This window comes from Xenopus laevis, chromosome 3L, assembly GCF_017654675.1.
Source record: "Xenopus laevis strain J_2021 chromosome 3L, Xenopus_laevis_v10.1, whole genome shotgun sequence".
Lineage (NCBI taxonomy): Eukaryota > Metazoa > Chordata > Amphibia > Anura > Pipidae > Xenopus > Xenopus laevis.
In genome coordinates this window covers 24236594-24258340 of record NC_054375.1, presented here as the reverse complement: position 1 = coordinate 24258340, position 21747 = coordinate 24236594, and the positions used below count along the sequence as shown (strand labels likewise).

The window sequence follows — 21747 nt, the reverse complement described above, 5'->3', positions numbered from 1 at the left end:
GAAGCTGAATCTTACAATAAATGCCTTCATTCTGAGGGCTAAAACTGCCCAAACTGAGCAATGAATAAATAAGAGTTTTACCTTAAGAAGTAGAGGTTTCTCCTTAGCTAAAGCTTTGGCTTTATCGCGAATCAGCTGCTGCGAACAAAGGAAGCATTTAGAGACGTGTGCGGCTGCGCAGTGACAGGCTGCTTGGGGAGCGTAGGAAGCCAGACGGGGGTGGGGATTCGATGGAACATGTGACAGCGAGGAGGGGCGGATATTGCTTGGGAACTCAAGTGACAGGTAGGTTCTGTTTTTATCCCATTGTGAAGGTCATGGGTTCACATCCAGTCCTTCATAGGATCCTAAGTTGGGGGGTTTATAAAATAGGTATGATCAATGTTGCTTTATTCCCAGGGATAAACCTTAGGGAAATCTAATTTAGAGCTAATAAATAACAGACTCGTTACAGTTGCCTTCTTATCTCCAGATGTAATAGAAGGAACTAAGATTGCCCAGGTCCAGTAACCCATAGCAACCCATATGACGTTTGCTAGATGATTAGGAGGCTGCTGGTTAGCTGCTATGGATTACTGCAGCTGGGGAAATGTACAGTCTTAGTTCTGTCAGATTCATTCATGCTGATTATAGCCCAGGTCTCAGTGATGGATTAAAACTACATTACTGAGTATGATATTGGCCCTAGGGTTGCCATCTGTACGGTTTTGACCCGAAAGGTTCGGTTTTTGTAAGGCCTGTTCTTGAAAACCCGAACAATAATCTGGCCAATACTGTCCATGAAAAGCATTTAAATACTAAGATACTCACCTTTTTTTTTACAATTACAGATACAAATCAATCCAAAATGAGAATGTTTTTTTCTAAATTAGCATTGCTGTGTTTCAGACCTTTCTGGATAACTGATTTCTGTATACTAGATGGCATACCTGTAATTAAAGGACTGGGCTTAATCATCAAGCAGAATATAGGGTTGCCGTCTGTTTGAACTGGGCATCAACACTTTAAAACATTGGATAGAAATTCAGTTAGTTGCATCTAAGTGATGCAATAAGCTTGCCCTGGTGTCATAACTCAACCAACATCATTGTGCCCACCTCTGATGTCATCATGCCTGTTCTTACATCACTGCCTCATCCCCGATGTTATCTTCCCTGCCCCCCATCAGCAAAGGTGGCAACCCAAACTGGCCCCTCGGTTCTGCTCCAAGCCAAAGGTACTGCATGCCTGCATTTATAGAAACAGAATATGAATTATCTTCAAGCCACCATTTTGAACACCGAAAGAAAGTCACTTTTAAATGCAATACATAAATATATATTTATAGACATTTCAAAACTGACTTGCTTAGTGTTTGGAAAAGATGAAATAAATTGGCTCATGTGCAGGGAAAGGAATTCTATCAACATCTGCGGTTAGGGTATAAATCTGAGGGCAAAAACAGGGTGGGTGCGTCACATTTGTTCAGCATTTGTTCCAGGAATATGGCTTGTGCTGAATATTTCTGTTATTTCTTGTATTGAATCGGAGAAATTATGAAACTTCAACTTCTTGTCTGTACAAGCACAATGATAAAGAAATGGCCAGCCCAGTCCACTGTATGTCAAAACCAAGGCTGCATCTTGGAGCAAGGAAGAGTTTGTTTATACAGAGAGCTTCTCAGTGCACATCTAATTTGTTTTGATTGTGCTTGTAAGGACAGGAATTAGAATGTAACCTTTTTTTTTTCAGTTTCAGACTTAGGGGCCTATTTATCATGCTGTGTAAAACATAAGGACCTTTATCAACGGTAATGTTGCCCATAGCAACATTGTTGTCTAACTTGCAGGCGAAGTTAGAATTGAATTGCAGATTGGTTGCTATAAGTTGTGATGGGCGAATTTATTTGGCAGGCGCGAAATCGCGACGTCAAAATAAAACGGACGTCGGCATCGGGTTTTTTTTGGACACCGGCACACTTTCGCCGGCAAAGCTGCGCCAGCGTCCAAAAACAGACGCCGGCGTAAAAAACTAGACGCCAGTACCATTTCATGAATTTTCGCAGAAATGCCCCAAATTCGCCCGTCTCTACCTTTGAGCAGCATCACTGGCGATACATATTCTCCAATGTTTTAAACAGCATGATAAATAGGCACCTTAGAAATAAAAAAAACTTACATTTTGCCATTTATTAAATTATGTTATTATATGTTATTAACGCTATTCATCACACTAATGTTGAAAAAAGGGGCATAAACCCACTATGACTGAAGCAGTGCAACAGCATATTGTGCATTTCAACTGCCATACAGAAACAGACCTTTTTTTACTAATGAGTAAGAGTGGTAAGATAGTTGCGTCCAAATATGCTTCATGCATTTAGCTATTGTTGCACTTGGTACATCCACCCTGACTCCTGTTCTAAATTGTACTCAAAAACCCTTATTGTCACAAGGGAACCCTGAAGCTACTGACACATTCCAGGGTTTCCAAAGTGTGCTTCTCTAAGCAAGCTTGCAACTAAAGAATCACAGTCAGACGTCATTTTGATGCTGAGTGCAAGAACTGATGCTTTCCTAACAATTATAAGCCCTATTGCATCAAATTTAAAGTAGGTATGCACCAAATCCACTATTTGGCATTCTGCTGAATCCCCGAATCCTTCATGAAAGATTCGACGAATCTGAATCCTACTTTGCATGTGCAAATTAGGGGTGGGAAAGAAAAAAAGTGAAATATTTTTGTACTTCCTTGTTTTGTGATTAAAAAGTCACGTGGTTTCCCTCCCCACCCCTAATTTACATATGCAAATTAGGATTTGGTTTGGCCAGACACAAGGATTCCTTCCAAATCCTGGATTCTGTGCATCCCTAATTTAAAGGTACCATTGCATCAGGTGCAACTTCCTGTCTCAGCCTCAAGTTCATACATGACCCCTTCCATCTTTTCAAAGACGATTCTTGGGTATCACATCATTGTTTTCGACCCTTCTTGGGGTGTTATCATGGCATAACTAGGTGGGGTGAGTGAAGCTGGGTGTTGTCAGTGTGGCTAGATCCTTCTAGGGAGTTTCACCTTATTGAGGTTGGCATCTCTCTGCATAATTGAACGTTATAAAGGTATGGGACCTGTTATTAAGAATGCTCAGCACCTGTGGTTTTCCGGATAACCAATCTTTCCGTAATTTGGATCTTCATACCTTAAGTATAATAAAAAATCATGTAAACATTAAATAAACCCAACAGGATGGTTTGTTTCCAATAAGGATTAATGATATTTTACTTTGGATCAAGTATAAGCTACTGTTTTATTATTACATAGAATAAGGAATCATTTTTAAAAATTTGGATAAAATGGAGTCTATGGGAGACGGCCTTTCTGTAATTCGGAGCTTTCTGGATAACGGGTTTCCGGATAACGGGTCCCATACCCAAATTTAACAATGATGTAATGGTTAATTTATTTATTTTTGTATTTCAGTTCAGAGATCCAATCATGAGAGGAATAATGAAGAGAGCAGTCTGGGTGGTTACTCACATGTGCAGGACTGACACCCTAAGGAAACCGTTTAGCAAATCACAAAGCAAACTCTTCATTAAACCTTATAACATTGGGGTTTGTTGTACAACAACAAAGTGGATTTCAACTAGCGTGACCAACTCATTTGTGCAAAGACTACCTGTTGGCCAGATGCTTGCTGCCCGTGTCCCATATGAATTCAGCTTGCGGAGCAATAGAGTGTGTTTACATACAGAATGTACGACCAGTACAATTCCTGCACATCGGAGTACGGACATATTTAATCAGGGGAACAGATTATATTCAGCTACTCCGCCAAAGCAAACAATGCCTGTATCATTAGCTAAGCGACCACCGAAATCTCCCAGGACCAAACAACCTTCTAGAACGAACCAACCACTTCTGTCAGAGACTGCGGTAACACATTTCTGCATCTGAACCCAAAATCTTTCTTGTGATTTTTTGAATTTCCTTGTTCATTTCCTGATTATAAAAGAAAGGAAGAAAATGTTTGCCATATTTGATGTGATTCCTCAAGTGTCTATGGCTGCTGGGCTGCCATCAGGAATTATGGGGCCCTGTACTACTAAGTTATCAGGGGGCCCCATTTACTAGCTCATTGGTCACCTAGGACCCCTGAGTCCAGCTTTATGGAGCATGCTTTACCAGAGATAAGCCATATGGCAACTCCCAATGATATAAACATCACTCTGGAGAACCGTATAAATCAACCAGTGATCCCCTCTTCATTAGATAATTGTACTACATGTTTCAGACCAGATGCTTATGGTGAGCTCCTGAGGAAGGATCTTTGATCCAAAACATGTAGTGCAATTTTCTAATAAAGGGGTCACTGGTTGTCGGTTTGTGAAGTCTGTAGGGTGTGGTGGAGCCTGGCTCTGTGTTAGGAACCTATTATACAAGAAATAACCAGGGAAACTTTCACCTACATTCTGTTGATACATTGTAAATATGCCTAAATTGTGCATAATGCCTTAATGTTGTTATTTTTGCAGTCTGCTTAAATGGGTGGTTCACCTTTAAGTTAACTTTTCAGTGTGTTATAGAGTGGTAAATTCTAAGCAACTTTCCAATTGGTCTTCATTATTTAATTTTTATAGTTTTTTAAATTATTTCCTTGTACTCTTTCCAGCTTTGAAAATGGGGGTGGCTGACCCCATATAAAAACCAAATGCTCTGTAAGGCTTTAAATTTATTGTTATTGCTTATTTTTATTGCTCGCCATTTTATTCAGACCCTCTCCTATTCATATTCCAATTTCATATTAAAATCAGTGCATAGTTGCTAGGGTAATTTGGACCCTAGCAACCAGATTGCTGAAAATGCAAACTGGAGAGCTGCTGAATAAAAATATAAATAATTCAAAAACCCCAAATAATAGAAAATGAAAACCAATTGCAAATTGTCTCAGAACATCGCTCTCTACATCATGCTAAAAGTTGGATGGACAACCCCTTTAAAGCAAGTCATGTATGGGAATTTGATCAGGGTATGAGCTGAATATAAGTGTGATATGGCCATATGCAAATTGCTCTGATCCAATACATCTGGCCATACAATTGTTCATACAGTGCTTATTTTTCCAGTTCTGGATGTAAAAATCACTCAATTTAAAGGGCCGCAAAGGGAAGCATGTATCATAGTTAGGGTTGCCACCTGGCCGGTATTTTACCGGCCTGGCCGGTAAAAATGATGACTGATCCCAATGTTATCAATAGGAAAAAAAGATAAATATATAGGAAGTCTGGTATTTTTCCCAGAAAAGGTGGCAACCCTAATCATAGTACAGTTCATTAGAGGATAAACTAACCCCATGAAAGATCTGTGTTTGAATTTAAATTGTATTTAACATCAAGGCTACTTTAAATTAGGGGATATAGTTATTGTAGAACGTGTTTTGCACTCTCTATTTGATATAAGAACAGGTGGATATGTGATATTCCCAGTATTCTGAGTCTGATGGCCACAGATTCTTGCACTGCTTACACAGAGGTAAAGTGTGATTATTGAAGAAAAATTAATACAGAAGTTACAGCACAGGCAGTACTATGGTAACAAATGGTATTTCTGAAGGGTACTCTTACTTTTTTTTTCATGCATTAAGACTCTTGTTTCTTTTAGTTTCTACTTCACTGTTATCTCTGCCTTTTTTTTCAAATTGCAGGATCTGATGCAGTGCACGGCCTTCGCCACTGCTGATGAATATCATCTGGGGACCTTAAGCCATGACTTAGCATCACATGGGTTCTTGGAACTACCAAGCCTGCCAAGAGGTACAGCACTTACTTATATTTTTTTATATGAGGCGCATATATCATGGAGGTCCAAAAGACTGGAGTATTTGTGCATTCATTTATTAGATGGCAACCCTTTTGAAATAAAAAATAACAAAAAGGTGATATAAAGGGGATACCTTTATGGCTAACTAAGATAATCACAGCAAGCTTTCAGAACATTTAAGTTCCTTTTTCAAGCTGATTTAGGAACTAAAATGTTATGAAAACTTGCTGTGATTATCTTAGTTAGCCAATAAAGGTATCACCTTTATACCACTTTGCTATTTTTTTTATTTCAATAGGGTTGCCCTGTAACATTTTTACTGGCTAGCAGGGTACAACAACGTAACCTGCATTCATTTTGTCAGTAGCATGGAGTTTACACTGTTAGTTTGGACCATATTGGTAAATACATTGGCTTTCTGAATTTTTATTTATCTGCAGATGCTTCGAATGTGGTGCTCTTTGGAGTGGACAATGGTGCCAAAGACACTGATTCAGGGATGGTCTTTTTCTTCAGGTAAATAACAGAACCCAAAATGAATGCTGGTACTGTTCCCACTGGCTGCACATCAGCTAATGCTTCACTAAGGGTGGCCATACACGGGCAGATTAAAGTGATAATGGCACTAAATTTTTTTTTCTTCAAAATATTAATCTACATTAAAAGTTGCATATGGGTCACGTTGATCATGAAGTTCCTAAACCTGACTGTTTTGCCAACCTGACTGTCTCTTCTCAGCCTGTCAGTTAGAATTTGTAATGCTAATGGACTATTGCTGCACAAATATGGCAGCCCTTCCTAGAGGAGCACGGGGGCAAGAAAGGTAACATAAAAGCATCACACAAATACTTTTATGGCAAAATTATAAATAGCATTCAAAAACAATATTATGACAGATACAAAAAAAAGGATATTTTCTGGTGTCTGTATCTCTTTAAAGCTGCCGATATCGGTCTTTTAGTCCAATTCGGCAGTTTATCTGCCCGTGTGTGGGGCATTCCGATGGGTCTCACTGATCTATATATGGCCAAAAATCGGGCAGATATTGATGGGGCAGGTTTGATTTTTCTTGGCGCCAATTTCCTTAGTTGTAATCCGATCGTTTAGCCCTAGGACTCAGCGGCGATTCTGACTAAGGAGCCGCCTGAGGCGGCTCCTGCAATGCCACCCCCCTCACCAACTTACGCGTCGGGAGGGGAGGCAGAAACACTATTGCGGAGAGCGCAATTGCGCTCTCTCGCAATAGTACAGCCGAATTTCCGGTTCAAAAACTGGAAATTCGGCTCTTAAAGGTGCAGGAGCGCTTTTTGCCGCCCCTGGAATCCTTTCAGGCGCTGCCGCCTGAGGTGAGCGGCTCAGCTCGCCTCATTGGCGGCGCGCCCCTGCTAGGACTGAACAACCTGATTAACCGATGTCGATCTGCCTTTGGTGCGCATATTGGCTTGCGACTTTTCCCAACGAGCAGATCTTATCGTGTATGGCCACCTAAACTAGGAAGCTGCATTGATCAGATTATCAATTAACGTTTTTATTTTCCCTTTTACATAAAAGAACAACCTCCATAACAAGGCCCTGCTGTACATTCCAGTGTAAAGTGAGCAGACATAATGAGAAGTAATGCTCAACAAATGATTCCTCTAGAAATGCTACACCTTATGTTTTGAGGTTCTGTACCAGCCCAAGACAACCACAGCCCTTTAGCAGGGAAGATCTGTTACACCCTGGAGATGCCCCCAGTAGCTCCCTTCTTTTTTTCTGCAGATTCACAACACATACTCTGGGCTGCTGCTGCCTGAGCTTTGGGGCTGACTCACAATATACTGTATATATATATATATATATATATATATATATATATATATATATATACACGATGCTTGAATAATCAAATAGTGGAGGTTTTATTGAAATCCAACGTTTCGGCTCCACACAGGAGCCTTCGTCAGGGAACAAACACACAGTGCACAAAACAGAGTTTAAATGAAGCCAAAATGGCGCCAAAACAGCAGGCATGTAGTGCCTGTCAATCATCATTAAGAGGTTAAAAACAACAAACCCGCTGCCATTTGTCTGTATACCTTATGTATGTGGCCATTATGTATAGGAGACCATGGGTGCGTCCTTCCTTCCCCCTGTGAGTAGCCGAATGCCGTCGCTCTCCTTGGAGGAACCCGTCCTTCATGCTGGAGCGGTGGATCGGAACCACTGTGTTCCGTCGGGCTGCCGAGAGTAGACGCTTCACGTCGTTGCTAGGCAACCCAGAGCGCGCAACCGTAGCAGTGTGCATTGGACCCTAGCAACGCAACCAGTCCGACACACGGACTCCTTGCTTGCCAGGTAGGGTGCAGGTTTGACACGGGCCATCAGTGGGGACAGGTGGGGCGGACCGAATTAACCAATACCGCACCGGCTTTGATTCAGTCGGACCTTACCCCCACTCCCTCTGGCTGCCAAAAAGTAGCAAGTAGGCACGGCGCTCCATTGCTCAGGTGCCAGCATAATAAACGCTACAACGCTTCTCCTCTCATAGGCTTTGTCCACATCCAGCATTGGGTTCTGACAGGTTCTGTTATGCCTGCGGGGATTAATCGCTAGTGCTTGCACCATCTGGTCATAGGGTAGGGTTAGCCTACTCAATTGATTTGGCCAACATAAGGGGTACATGGCAGGGGTTAGAAAGTGTACTGATAAGGTATCTAGCCCTAAGATGTTAAAGGGACATATTGACATGTGACACAACCAAAAAAGGTAAAATGGTTTGAGACAAACATTAGCACATTGGAACATTAGGTCTACATTCTAGTAATTATATAGGGGACTTAACTAGCATGACATTAATAGGACAAAAGCAGTATCTTCCAGTAGTCATAAGAAACACCCCAAGGGGAGTGTTTCATTAAGTCCTCGTGGGGCCAATGTTTCAAGGCGATAGATCCACCGGGACTCTCTTCGAAGGAGGGCTTGGTCCCTGTCCCCCCCTCTTGGAAGTGGGGGTTGGTGGTCAATGGCCATACATCTAAGCGTTGGCAATGAATGTCCTTTGCTTAGAAAGTGTTTCGCCACTGGTTGTCCCGCTTTGTGTTCCTTCAGGGCTTTGCTGATCGACGATCTATGGTTAGCAATTCTTTCTCTCAGGGTAGTACATGTTTTCCCCACGTAGTAGAGACCACAGGGGCATGTGATGATGTACACCACGTACGTGGACGTACAGGTCAAGCGATGTTTGATGCTGAATCTTTTGCCCTTGTGTGGATGGGGAAAGTCTGGTCCAGTTAGCAGACATCTACAAGTGGTGCAATCAGGGCATTTGTAACACCCCAGTTTTGTTTGTTTTGTTAGCCAGTTAGTGTCTTTCGTGGCTGCCTTACTGAGGTCCGTCCGTACTAGCAGGTCTCTAAGACTTTTATCCCTTCTGTATCCAAAGATGGGTTTTGGTGCTTTGTGAAGAGAGAGTGAGTCGTCCATGTTCAGCATGGGCCAATGTTTATTAACACTTTCTTTTATATGGCGTGATGCTGAGGAGTAAGTTGTTGTAAAGATCAATGGGCTTTTAGCACCCTTCGAGTCAGGTTTTGTGGACAGCAATTTTTCTTGGGAGTGCTGTAGAGCCCTTTTCATTTGTGTGTGTAGCACCTCTATTGGGTATCCTCTTTCCACGAACCTATTGAACATGTCTTTTAGTTGTTCGTCAGCTGTCTCTTTTACGCTGTTGTTTCTTATTACCCTCAGGAACTGAGAATATGGAATGCCCCTAGTTGTCGACGGGGGGTGGTTGCTGGCGGCATGTAGTATAGTATTCCTATCCGTGGGTTTTCTGAACAGTCTGGTTCCAATTTTCTTGTCAAGTAGAAAAATGTTGAGATCCAGGAAATTGATGGAGTTCTTATCGAACTCAAGTGTAAATTTGATGGGTGTATCAAGACTGTTCAGATACTGATGATAATCCATAAGAGCTGCCTCCGTATTAGACCAAATGAAAAACAGATCGTCAATATAGCGAAAGTACAATAATATCGACTTACCTACTTGTGGGTAGATGTGTTGCGTCTCGAAGTCTAACATGAACAAGTTTGCATAGGAGGGAGCTAGGGCACTGCCCATTGCTGTTCCTGAGATCTGTAGGTAAAATGATTTGTCGAATCTAAAAAAGTTCCTGGTCAGAGTCAGTTCCAACAGATGTAGTAAGAACTCTATGGGTACTTTGGCCGGTGGGGAGGCAATGAGAGCTCTTTTGCAGGCTTGGATCCCCTGGTCATGGGGGATTATGGTGTAAAGGCTTTTGACATCCATCGTTGCTAGCAGGCAGTCATCAGGTATGATGTCAAGATCCTTGAGTTTCCTGATGACGTGGCTCGAATCCTGTGTGTAGGAGGGCATGGCACGTACTAGTGGTTGAAGGAAATGGTCCACAAATGTGGCCACGGGTTGGTACAAGGAACCCACAGCTGAAATGATTGGCCTACCGGGTGGACTGGATAGCGACTTATGTACCTTCGGTAAGGTATAAATAATTGGTATCCGTGGAAATGTAGTCGTTAGGTATTTGAGTGTGCTCTGATCGATCCAACCAGCATTAAGGGCCAGAGACAAGATTTCATCAATTTCCCGTTTAAACTTGTGAGTCGGGTTCCCTTGTAATGACCTATACGTATTGTGGTCAGAGAGTTGTCCCAGTAGTTCTTCTTTGTAATATGCCCGATCCAAGAGGACAATTGAGCCCCCCTTGTCTGCCGGTCTTATGATCAATGTCTCGTCTGCTTGTAGGGTTTTAATAGCTAGTCTTTCAGCTGGAGTCAGATTGTTCTGTTTGGAGGCCTGAGTAGGTCTGCTTTTAATGTCATTGATGAGAATATTCCCAAAGGTTTTGATTGGAGCAGGGGTATTAGTTGGTTCAAATGTGCTCTTACTCTTAAACTGACTACTCCCAGTCTCTGGAGAGTCTCTAAAATGTTCTTTTAGTTTCAATTTGCGTTGAAATTTGTGGACGTCTATCAATAGGTCAAAAGTATCTGGGGAGTTGCTGGGTACAAACGAAAGACCCTTTGAAAGCAAGGCGATTTCTCCGGGTGTGAGTAAATGCTTGCTCAGGTTAAATACTACGTTTTCCGGCCCCTTGGTGGTTTGCCTTTGGGGTTTATGGCCCCCCCGTCTGGTGGTCCCTCTCCTCCTCCTTCCGTTCCTGTGTCCTTTTTGGACCGTGTTCTTACCCCTAAAAAAGGCTTAGATGTGTTGTTGTCAGCTCCTGTGTCAGAATCCGTCGATTGGTCGGAGCTGTCCAGTGTTTGAAGGGTTTTTGGGAGTCGTCTTCTTTTCAGGAACCGTGCCCTGGGGTTATCTGGTCTTAGTCCGAGCAGCCAGCCGTACACTCTTTTCATTTTGTAATCCTCAGAGACCTTTTTCAGTTTATTCTGTTTAAACACGGTTAGGTCCTGTTTATGTTTGTCAATCGCAACTTGCAGTTTGTTGATCCAATCGAGCGTGTTGTCGGTCCTAAGGGTTTCCAGATACTGTTCCTCCAATCGCCCGATATCGCCTTTGATATTTGTTAATTCTTTGCCCACTTGCTCTACCACTAGTAGTATAAGGTCAAAGGAGCATCTGTTGAGGATGCCGCACCATTTCCCACAGAATTCTGGGTTACTGCGGCCTATGGTTGGTATGTTTGAGATCCTAAAGCCCCTGGGAATCAATCTTTGTCGATGATAGTTAGAGAGGTATATCCCATGCAGCTGTAGATCTAGTTCCCTCTTCCTTAGGTTGAGCAAATCATGATAAATGTCATTGTTAGGTTTGTTCACAGCTATGTCCAATGGAGTCTCAGTGAAAAGTATCCTATCTGCATCCTGCTGTGTAAATGTAAAATCCAAATTTGTATCAATGTCCAGAGTGAATTGGGAGGAATCCTCCGCCATCCCTGGTTACTCAAAGGGATCAAAATGAAAAAATAGTGCAGCAATTGAAACGACAGTCCAGCTGTAGATAGGCTTGACACTGAATACTTCTGCAGGGTAGATACTTTGTTTCCGAAAACCTCCTTCAACGTGGCAATAATCATACAATGTTGCAAGCGAGTCTGGGAGAACTCACAGAGGCCAGGAGCACCAGGGTAGTAGTGCTTCTTGTCCAATGTGAATTTGCTGGGTGCAGATCCGGAGAATAACCCCAAACAAGGGTTAGACCATGTAAAGCAAGCAGAATGGAACGCACTCCTAAAATAGTAAGACACTAACTGGCTAACAAAACAAACAAAACTGGGGTGTTACAAATGCCCTGATTGCACCACTTGTAGATGTCTGCTAACTGGACCAGACTTTCCCCATCCACACAAAGGCAAAAGATTCAGCATCAAACATCGCTTGACCTGTACGTCCACGTACGTGGTGTACATCATCACATGCCCCTGTGGTCTCTACTACGTGGGGAAAACATGTACTACCCTGAGAGAAAGAATTGCTAACCATAGATCGTCGATCAGCAAAGCCCTGAAGGAACACAAAGCGGGACAACCAGTGGCGAAACACTTTCTAAGCAAAGGACATTCATTGCCAACGCTTAGATGTATGGCCATTGACCACCAACCCCCACTTCCAAGAGGGGGGGACAGGGACCAAGCCCTCCTTCGAAGAGAGTCCCGGTGGATCTATCGCCTTGAAACATTGGCCCCACGAGGACTTAATGAAACACTCCCCTTGGGGTGTTTCTTATGACTACTGGAAGATACTGCTTTTGTCCTATTAATGTCATGCTAGTTAAGTCCCCTATATAATTACTAGAATGTAGACCTAATGTTCCAATGTGCTAATGTTTGTCTCAAACCATTTTACCTTTTTTGGTTGTGTCACATGTCAATATGTCCCTTTAACATCTTAGGGCTAGATACCTTATCAGTACACTTTCTAACCCCTGCCATGTACCCCTTATGTTGGCCAAATCAATTGAGTAGGCTAACCCTACCCTATGACCAGATGGTGCAAGCACTAGCGATTAATCCCCGCAGGCATAACAGAACCTGTCAGAACCCAATGCTGGATGTGGACAAAGCCTATGAGAGGAGAAGCGTTGTAGCGTTTATTATGCTGGCACCTGAGCAATGGAGCGCCGTGCCTACTTGCTACTTTTTGGCAGCCAGAGGGAGTGGGGGTAAGGTCCGACTGAATCAAAGCCGGTGCGGTATTGGTTAATTCGGTCCGCCCCACCTGTCCCCACTGATGGCCCGTGTCAAACCTGCACCCTACCTGGCAAGCAAGGAGTCCGTGTGTCGGACTGGTTGCGTTGCTAGGGTCCAATGCACACTGCTACGGTTGCGCGCTCTGGGTTGCCTAGCAACGACGTGAAGCGTCTACTCTCGGCAGCCCGACGGAACACAGTGGTTCCGATCCACCGCTCCAGCATGAAGGACGGGTTCCTCCAAGGAGAGCGACGGCATTCGGCTACTCACAGGGGGAAGGAAGGACGCACCCATGGTCTCCTATACATAATGGCCACATACATAAGGTATACAGACAAATGGCAGCGGGTTTGTTGTTTTTAACCTCTTAATGATGATTGACAGGCACTACATGCCTGCTGTTTTGGCGCCATTTTGGCTTCATTTAAACTCTGTTTTGTGCACTGTGTGTTTGTTCCCTGACGAAGGCTCCTGTGTGGAGCCGAAACGTTGGATTTCAATAAAACCTCCACTATTTGATTATTCAAGCATCGTGTATTTTCCTTGGAGTGCTGTCAACTATTGCATTTTTGTATCTCTGACCTACAGACTAGCACCCAGGTTTTTCTTACTATTTTAGGAGTGCGTTCCATTCTGCTTGCTTTATATATATATATATATATATATATATAATACAAGTTTGATAAGTAATTAATTCAGATTCACATTACATGGCAGCATAGCCGTATAAGGTTCTGAATATTTAAACCTTTTTAAGGTAACTCAGGAAACTTTAGAACGTCTGTTGGCTGCTTGCTTTCTTCTGTTCAAATTGGGAAAATAGGATGGCTATACTGAAACAAAATTTGAGGATGATATAGGGTGATTCTTTAAACATTCTGATGCACAGCTTGTGAGAAACAACCCATATCAATGGAGCTGCTCTCCCTTATACAGACATGGATGTCAGCTCACTTGTATTTTTTAGGAGTCATCCTGATTTTAGGCCCCCAACCTGGTCACCTGCAGTTAGTAATTTGTACCTGAAACCTAACTTACGCTCACTATTGAAATATTTAGAATTTTCATCAAAGTTTCATCACAGGTCTTTAATATAGTCCAAAGTGGAACAGGGCAGGGAATGTGTGGCCAAGATGCATCCGGTTCATTTTGAATCTAGGTTGGCATTTCGGCAGGCAATGAATAAACTGTTCTTCAAACAGTGTTAGCGTGCCTTTAAAATAGTGATTGCCATTTTCAGAAGCAAAAGTGATAATGAAAGCACAAATAAACACTAACACTAATGTGATTATTTTAGGGAAGGGGCCGTTGTATTTTGGAATGTGGAAGAAAGAATTGTGAGTATGTAGCAAATTATATGTAATTGGAACAACCATTTCTTGCTATATCTCATATATTTGTAGGGACGAAAAGTCTTTGTATGTTCCCATTAATGGTAGCCTATGAGGATATTGTCTGTTTTATGCAGTTTCTCCATTTACACATATAAGCGTGACATGGCATACTTCTTGCCTTAGATTTGTACAAAAGGGCAGCACATAAATAGATTGCACTGTCCTACTAATATTTTATGAGGATGTCTCAAGTCAGGCAAGAGAAGTTGAGGCTTGACCAGTTATATTTAGAATCTACTGGGCTGCTCTGAACCGTATTCAAGGCATCCACATCCTTGCCAGGCTGATGTGTTTTACAAACATCAATTGGAACATAGCTGGGTCCTTTATCCACCTGTGTGCCCTGCAGTAGCTGTTACCTTGGTGGCTTCACATTTTGCAGGTATGAAATGATCCAAATACACTTTGGAGTTCTGCCATCAAAATGCTTTGTCTTGCTGGACTGCGGCTTCCACCATACGCTAACATACAAAGGAATAAAGCATGGTAGGAGGTGTAGTTGTACAACATCAAGGATGGATTCCAAAGCATGAAATTAATAGTGAATAAATTAATAAAAATGTACCCAGATCTCTAGGGACAGTGAATCTGATGACAATTCTGTGTATACCATAGTGTTTACTGTTATTTAATTTTGTCTTCTCATGTGAAGAATGCCGTATTGATATTGATTTTTTTTCCTTAGATGAAGCATACACTTCAGATCCTAGAACGACACGAAATTCAGCCATATGAGGTTGCCTTGGTTCACTGGGAGAACGAAGAGATAAATTATAACTTTAGAGAGTAAGATGCAAGGGTGTTTTCATATTGCTCCCTATGCTGTTTCTCCTGTTTGTTATTAACTGCTTAACCATAAATATCGCTGTGCATAGGGCTATATCAGCTCCATCAAAGTCAGCCTTTTGCTCATATAACTCATTGCTAGCTTCTTGGTGCCAACTCTGGTTCTTATAATTGACTACGTTATTTTTAGTGTAATGGTATAAATAAATGTTGCAAGAAGCTGTCTGTAATTTATATATTTCTGATTTTAAAGGACAGGTGTTACTTCTGCAAATCAATATGTATGCATTACAAAATATGTTACAAATTTGTGTGAGGAACATAAAATATCTAGAGCATTTTAGATTTATTTTGCAGGGGACACACAAAGCTTGTAAATGGGGAGATAGTGTTGAATACACAGCTGGAACTGGAAGAAGTGATTTTAGAGAAGTTTGCCTTTTCCAATGCCCTCTGCCTTTCTGGTGAGTTGTTCTGGGTGGAATCCTGTTTTATTTTAGAAAGCAAATACAGCGAAACCACAATTTTAAGTACACGTATGGGACCTGTTATCCCGAATGCTCAAGACCTGGGGTTTTCTGGTTAACATATCTTTCTGTAATTTGGAATTTCATACCTTAGGTCTGCTAGAAAATTATTTAAACATTAAATTAACCCAATAGGATGTTTTGCTTCCAATAAGGATTAATTATATCTTAGTTTGGATCAAATACAAGGTATTGTTTTATTATTACAGAGCAAAAGGAAATCATTTTTAAAAATTTGGATTATTTGGATAATATGCAGTCTATAGGAGACAGCCTTTCTGTAATTCAGTTCTTTCTGGATAACGGGTTTCTGGATAACAGATCTCATACATGTACCCTGTTTTTTTGTGGTCCCTCCTATTTATAATGCTTTTCAATGAGTGCTTTTCCCTGGTTTTACATGATGATGTTTTATTGGATTTTACATAATATTTTTGTAATGTAAGTAATGTAATTTACTTGCTGCGATTCCAAGGTAAGTGAACGGCAAAAAGCCAATTTCTTTGGGGTTTTGTAACCCACGGTAGCAATTTTTATCTTTTTAAATCTTCCCATTTGTCATTGCCTTAAACTAGACAATAGGCACAGCAGTAGCTAGCATGGGGCATAATATATTAAATAAACACTATGCCCTGCAGTCAGTACACCCAATGGGAACTTGTAACCTCTGCCTTCTCTCTCTGTGCAGGAAGATTGAGCATAGCTCTGGACGAGAGTGTAAAGCAGGGTACACATAGACAATCTCACCTATTTTGATTTATAATGGGTTAACTGAATCTTCCAAGGAAACCTATCAAAAAGTCAAAAAGTTCCTATGAAGGTGACTTGTAACATAAGTAGAGCCTTCCCCGTTAGCAGATCCCAGTTGTGCATCAGGGGGTCATATATGTACAGAGGGTCAGTATATTTTTGGAACAAGGCACAGAACACTTCTTGTATATAAATGTTTCAGTGCTGCCTCAGGTGAAACACTGGCTATGTAACTGAGCATGTAATCTACAGTTTACTAATAAAAAGCCAGATTCGAATATATATTCTTATATTTTCTTCTTAATTCTTGTATGGCATTAATGTATTTCATTTTGGGCTGTTTTGGCAGTAAAGCTGGCAATTTGGGAGACTACGCTTGATACCTTTGTTGCATCAATTCAATCAATCCCAGAGGTAAGTCATTTGCAGCACTTCGGTGCTTCTTACTCCTAAAGGTCGGCCCTGCAACAATCCTGTCGCAGGACTGACGTGAAAGCCCTCCAGCCTTGTTGCCCAGGGTGCTGTCAATACTGCTAAATATCTGCAGATGCGGCAGTTAAAGCCCCTGCCTACCAGCAGATACACTATACGTGCTTAGCAGGCGAAGGGTTAAAAGCAGCTGAAATAATTTAAAAAAAAATGGGAAGTAATTGAAAAAAAAGTCTATATTTCTGGTGAAAACAATTGAACTGAAAAAAAGTGTTTGGAAGGTGAACAACCCCTTTAAATATAGACTAAATATGTATAGAAGCATACCTGTATATATATTTGCTTTTGTACATTTGAGCAGAACTGCTTTATTGCTTGCCTCAGCAGAGGAATTCACCATAGACTGAAATGCACCTGCATCGCATAGAGGTCATAGATAAGAAGTGCTGATTCTAGGTAAATTTTGAGAGTGTCTTAGCCAGGGTTAGCAGTTATGTCCTTGTCTTTTAATATCTAATGAAAAAAAACACAAATGCCAGATAAGCCAATAGTAGTATAAGCCTACCATATCTGAACTATACTCTGTGTTTTAAAATATTAAATAACCCGTTCATTAACCTGTTAATTATATTGGTTGATGCAAGCCATGGCAACCCAAGACTGTTCATTTGGATAGCTGTGGCCTACAGGAGACAACTTATTCTACAGATGAGCCAGTAGAACAAATGTTCAGATATTGTCAGCTTGTGCCAATCATAGCATTGTTCTGTTTGTTTGGCTAATTGTCTGAATGAGCAGATCTTAGAGGCAGACTGTGGGAGAGCTGGGGAGCTTCACACATCCTGTTATATTGATTCCTTGTTGATGCACTAAAGTGATGTGCGGGTAAGCCCGATACCCGCAGGACCTGCGGGTCGGGCGGGTTCGGGCCGACGTCGCACCTCTATTTGCTAGGTTGAGCTCTTCTTCCTGCTCTTCCCACCAGCCACCTGAAACTGCAGGGTTCCGACTTCCTGTTTGATTTTTTAAAGATGCACACCTCCTGCCTGCCTCTTTTGAGACGTCATCAGCAGGGCGGCGGTGTGGGCCTTAAAATGGAAGCAGGAGGTCGGGCTTGGGCGGGGGTTGGTTGGTGAAGGGTGGGTTAGGGTTGGGATTCACCTGACCTGCACATCACTATCTGCAATCTAATAGCATCACAAGAAGGTCTATCCAAACAACATTTCAAAGTTCTCATAGATGTGCACTGGATGTGACAAAAGTCAGCAGACACTAGTAAAAAAGGAAGTCATCATGAAACTTTGCATATTTTTTAATGCATTTCTGGCAGTTTCCTTAACACACATTTGCAAACAATGGTGTCTGTAGGTAACAAATAAAAAAGATGCTTTTAGTGAGTTCATAGTTTATGATTTGTGTCATTGACATGAATGATAATATTTAACAGATGCTGAAAGCAAGAAAAAAAGTCAAGCTGTCTCACGATGATGTCATGCAGAAAATTGGAGAGCTTTTTGCATTAAGGTAACATTTATTTCACTTAAATATAATGTATAAAGGGTACTAATGGCTTTTTGTGCACCCAGAACATTCTTTTGCAGCATGTTTGCCTTAATAGAGCCACTCTGCACAGACTTCAACTGGTGTTTTGGTTCAGAAAGTGATATCCCATAAATTTTGGAGTTATTTTTTTTCATTTTGTTTTTTTTTCCAGCAAGGAAGTAGTTATTAGTTATTAGTAACTAGTTATTAGGCAGCAGCACTGAAGGGACCCCCTTTATTCTGTTTGCGTGTAATTCAACATGCTTGACCAAATATGCTGCAGGTCCAATTATTCTTCAGGCTGTACAGCTAATATATGAAATAATTGTACCTATGACCAACCAACTCCAGCACTAATTGTTCTCTTTCAGACATCGAATAAATCTGAGCTCAGACCTCCTAATAACTCCAGATTTCTACTGGGACAGGGAGAACCTTGAGCACCTATATGATAAGACCTGCCAGTTTCTCAGCATAAACCGCAGAGTGAAGGTATGCTCCTTCTTATTGTAACAGGGTTTTTGTTTGTTATGTTATGTATGTTTTCATAACATAGCGTGGCTTAAAATGACTTTATATAGTAACATAGTAAGTTAGGTTGAAAAAAGACACACGTCCATCAAGCTCAACTTTAGGTCTGTATATCAGGGCCTGGCCAACCCAGCTGGCCACATCGCCCCTCCGCCGCGAGCCACTACATGAGCGTGCGCATGCACGCCTACACAAGCGCACGCCTACACATGCGCGATGACCCACAGCGTCACCCCCTCCCGGTGAGCTCGCGCATGCGCACTGACACCCGCATCATTCACTGGCAACAGCAAAGTCGGATTCAGAGGCCCGGACTGGGGTAGGCAGTAGTGGAAGGTACGTACCTGGCGCCCCCCAAGCTTTGCACCATAGGCACGTGCCTACTCTGCCTACCCCTAGTTCCGGCCCTGCTGTATATAACTGCCTAACTACTAGTTGATCCAGAGGTAGGCAAAAAAAAGTTTTTAAATCTCTCCGATTGCCTCAGGGGGGGGGGAAATAACAAAGTTATTTAAAGCCACAAAAAACAAAGGTCTGACAAAGGTCAGTAGTATATGACTGAAAAATCTATCTTTTGAATGTTTCTCTTATATATACATATACACATATAAAGGTAGCACTCACAGGCCTTGAGTGTATTAAACCCACTCATAGACACAGTTACTTCTCGGGTGTCTTTTAAGGGAAGTAGGAATCTCTGGTAGGAAGATTTGTGCAGTATACTTCTTAGATATATTTATATGGCAGCTGACCAGTATCTCACACTTTTATTTCAGTTCAACTCTTTATACAATTGCCCCCCAGCACAATTACAAACACCAGTAAATTGTTTCTGTAATATTGTAATTGATAATATACTCGCTGCTTAAAAAAGTGGAAACTAGAAGTCTTGTAGGTGTTACATGACAAGGGAAGCCATAGGAGGTTACAAATCTGAGGCATATCAAAACCAATACAGTGAAACCTCAACCTGATTTTATGTTTTCCCACATTTCACATTGTGTTTTTGTGGTCCCACCAATTTATAATGCATTTTAATGGGTACTTTTCCCTGTTTTTACATAATGTTTTCCCAGATTTTACATGGAAATGTTGTTCTGATGTTCCCAAAAAATGTATGTTTGTCCTCCATGAATGTTATTATTAGTAAAATAAAGAGGTTTATAATACTATTCAGATGAATATTCTGCCATGGTTCTGCTTGGAAATAGTCAGTTCCAATTAAACTGCACCCTATACAGTAAAAACAAATCACTTATTACTTCAGGTAGTGCATGTGACAGAGAGGCCTTGCACATGACCCCCTCTCCCCCCCATAGTGTAACATTAAAGCTGCAATGCTTAACCCCTCACATTAACGCAGTAAATATTTTATTTCAAATTAAAACTGACTCTTGTGGTTATATCCTTTGATTTCTTAAAGAATAAGTTGCTTTAACAAATTTCCCTCATTTTACATTTTTTCTGATTTTACATAATTTTTCCTGGTCCCCTGAAAAATGTAAAGTGGGGGCTCTACTCTATTACGTCAGCAGTTTGATACCATGACAATAAATAGTATTACATTTTAAAAAAAGGGAGTGCTGGTCTGCTGACAATTGATATACATACAATCACCGTGCACCCCGCCACTAGCAACAGCCTTGGAGTGCGGATACTCTTTGGAAAGAGTATATATATATATATATATGTGTGTTAATTGTGTTTACATCTTAGGTAATAAATGAAAAACTTCAGCATTGCACAGAACTGACAGACTTAATGCGTAACCATCTAAATGAGAAGCACGCATTGCGATTAGAATGGATGATTGTCATACTGATCACCATTGAGGTAATGATATTATGTTGCAGGCACAGCGCTTACTATTGAACCCATTATCAAAGTACAGAATATCCTGTATACTGTAGGAGGTATCCATCATATAAAATGGCAACCCAACTGATATATAATTATTTTCCTTCTTTATTTATATAGCATTGGTATGTTTATTAAAGACACTGTTAATCATTCACATTAGTCCCTGCCCCATTGGAACTTACATAAGGTACCTATCACATTCACACACACTATGGTCAGTTTCTTTAGGACCCAGGAAACCCAAGCAGACATTGGGAGAATATGCACTAATTGGAGATAATTCCCAGCCCTGTAACGCAGAAGTGCCACCCAATGAGCCATCACGTTGTCTTGTAATGGAATCGCAGGTTGGGTTGTTAAAACTGCCCCGCCGAGCATCCCATACTTGTAGCGGTGGTCACACAATAACCCTAATATCTTCCAGAGTGCCCAACCGTTCTGCTCTGTAAATGCCCATGTTTAGGGATTGCCTGTATCATAGTAAAGAGTTGCTAATATACATTTTTTTTTATTCTCCCACAGGTTATGTTTGAGCTTGCAAGAGTGTTATTTTAAATTAAGGATGTCAGTTTGAAAATGTTCATAAAAACTCCAAAAAGCACCTGCTTATTTTTTTCTATGTTATAATGTGATGAACATAATTGTGTATGTGGGAGAGACTTATTTTGTAATTGTTTTAACAACAACAACAACAAAAAAAAACGAAATCATGGAACAATGGTCAATGCAATTTGTTGGTCTACGCGGTCATGTTTTCATCATGGTTTACAATTCATTTTGTTTATCTCTAATACTCCAAAATGGGAAAAGATCCACTTATTTGGCAACATATTTGCCTGAGTTGGGCGAAATTGGATTACTGCGACTATTTGGCACAGGTCATCTGCATTGACGAAACCTGATAGAGATGTGGCTGATATCAGTAAGGCAAACTGTCAGCATGCCTTCATGCAGGGGAAAA

The 21747-nt window shown here is 41.3% G+C and overlaps 1 protein-coding gene across 1 annotated transcript; it reads left to right on the top strand.

Moving 5' to 3' along the window:
• Positions 1-152: 152 nt before the first annotated feature.
• Positions 153-21516, top strand: LOC108710775 (required for meiotic nuclear division protein 1 homolog). The gene is made up of 12 exons (XM_018251935.2): positions 153-285; positions 3460-3915; positions 5684-5792; positions 6240-6315; positions 14265-14304; positions 15047-15147; positions 15505-15611; positions 16774-16838; positions 18301-18377; positions 18767-18887; positions 20643-20759; positions 21309-21516. Exons 2-12 carry the CDS (start codon positions 3475-3477, stop codon positions 21339-21341), a joined length of 1287 nt encoding a protein of 428 aa, XP_018107424.1. The 5' UTR covers positions 153-285; positions 3460-3474; the 3' UTR covers positions 21342-21516.
• Positions 21517-21747: the final 231 nt, after the last annotated feature.

Bases quoted from the DNA above. Each gene is read 5' to 3' on its own strand.
- LOC108710775 (XM_018251935.2), top strand. From the start codon at position 3,475: ATGAGAGGAATAATGAAGAGAGCAGTCTGGGTGGTTACTCACATGTGC. The intron at 15,612-16,773 runs GTGAGTTGTTCT...CTGTTTTGGCAG, and splicing joins CAATGCCCTCTGCCTTTCTG to TAAAGCTGGCAATTTGGGAG. The intron at 16,839-18,300 runs GTAAGTCATTTG...AATATTTAACAG, and splicing joins CAATTCAATCAATCCCAGAG to ATGCTGAAAGCAAGAAAAAA.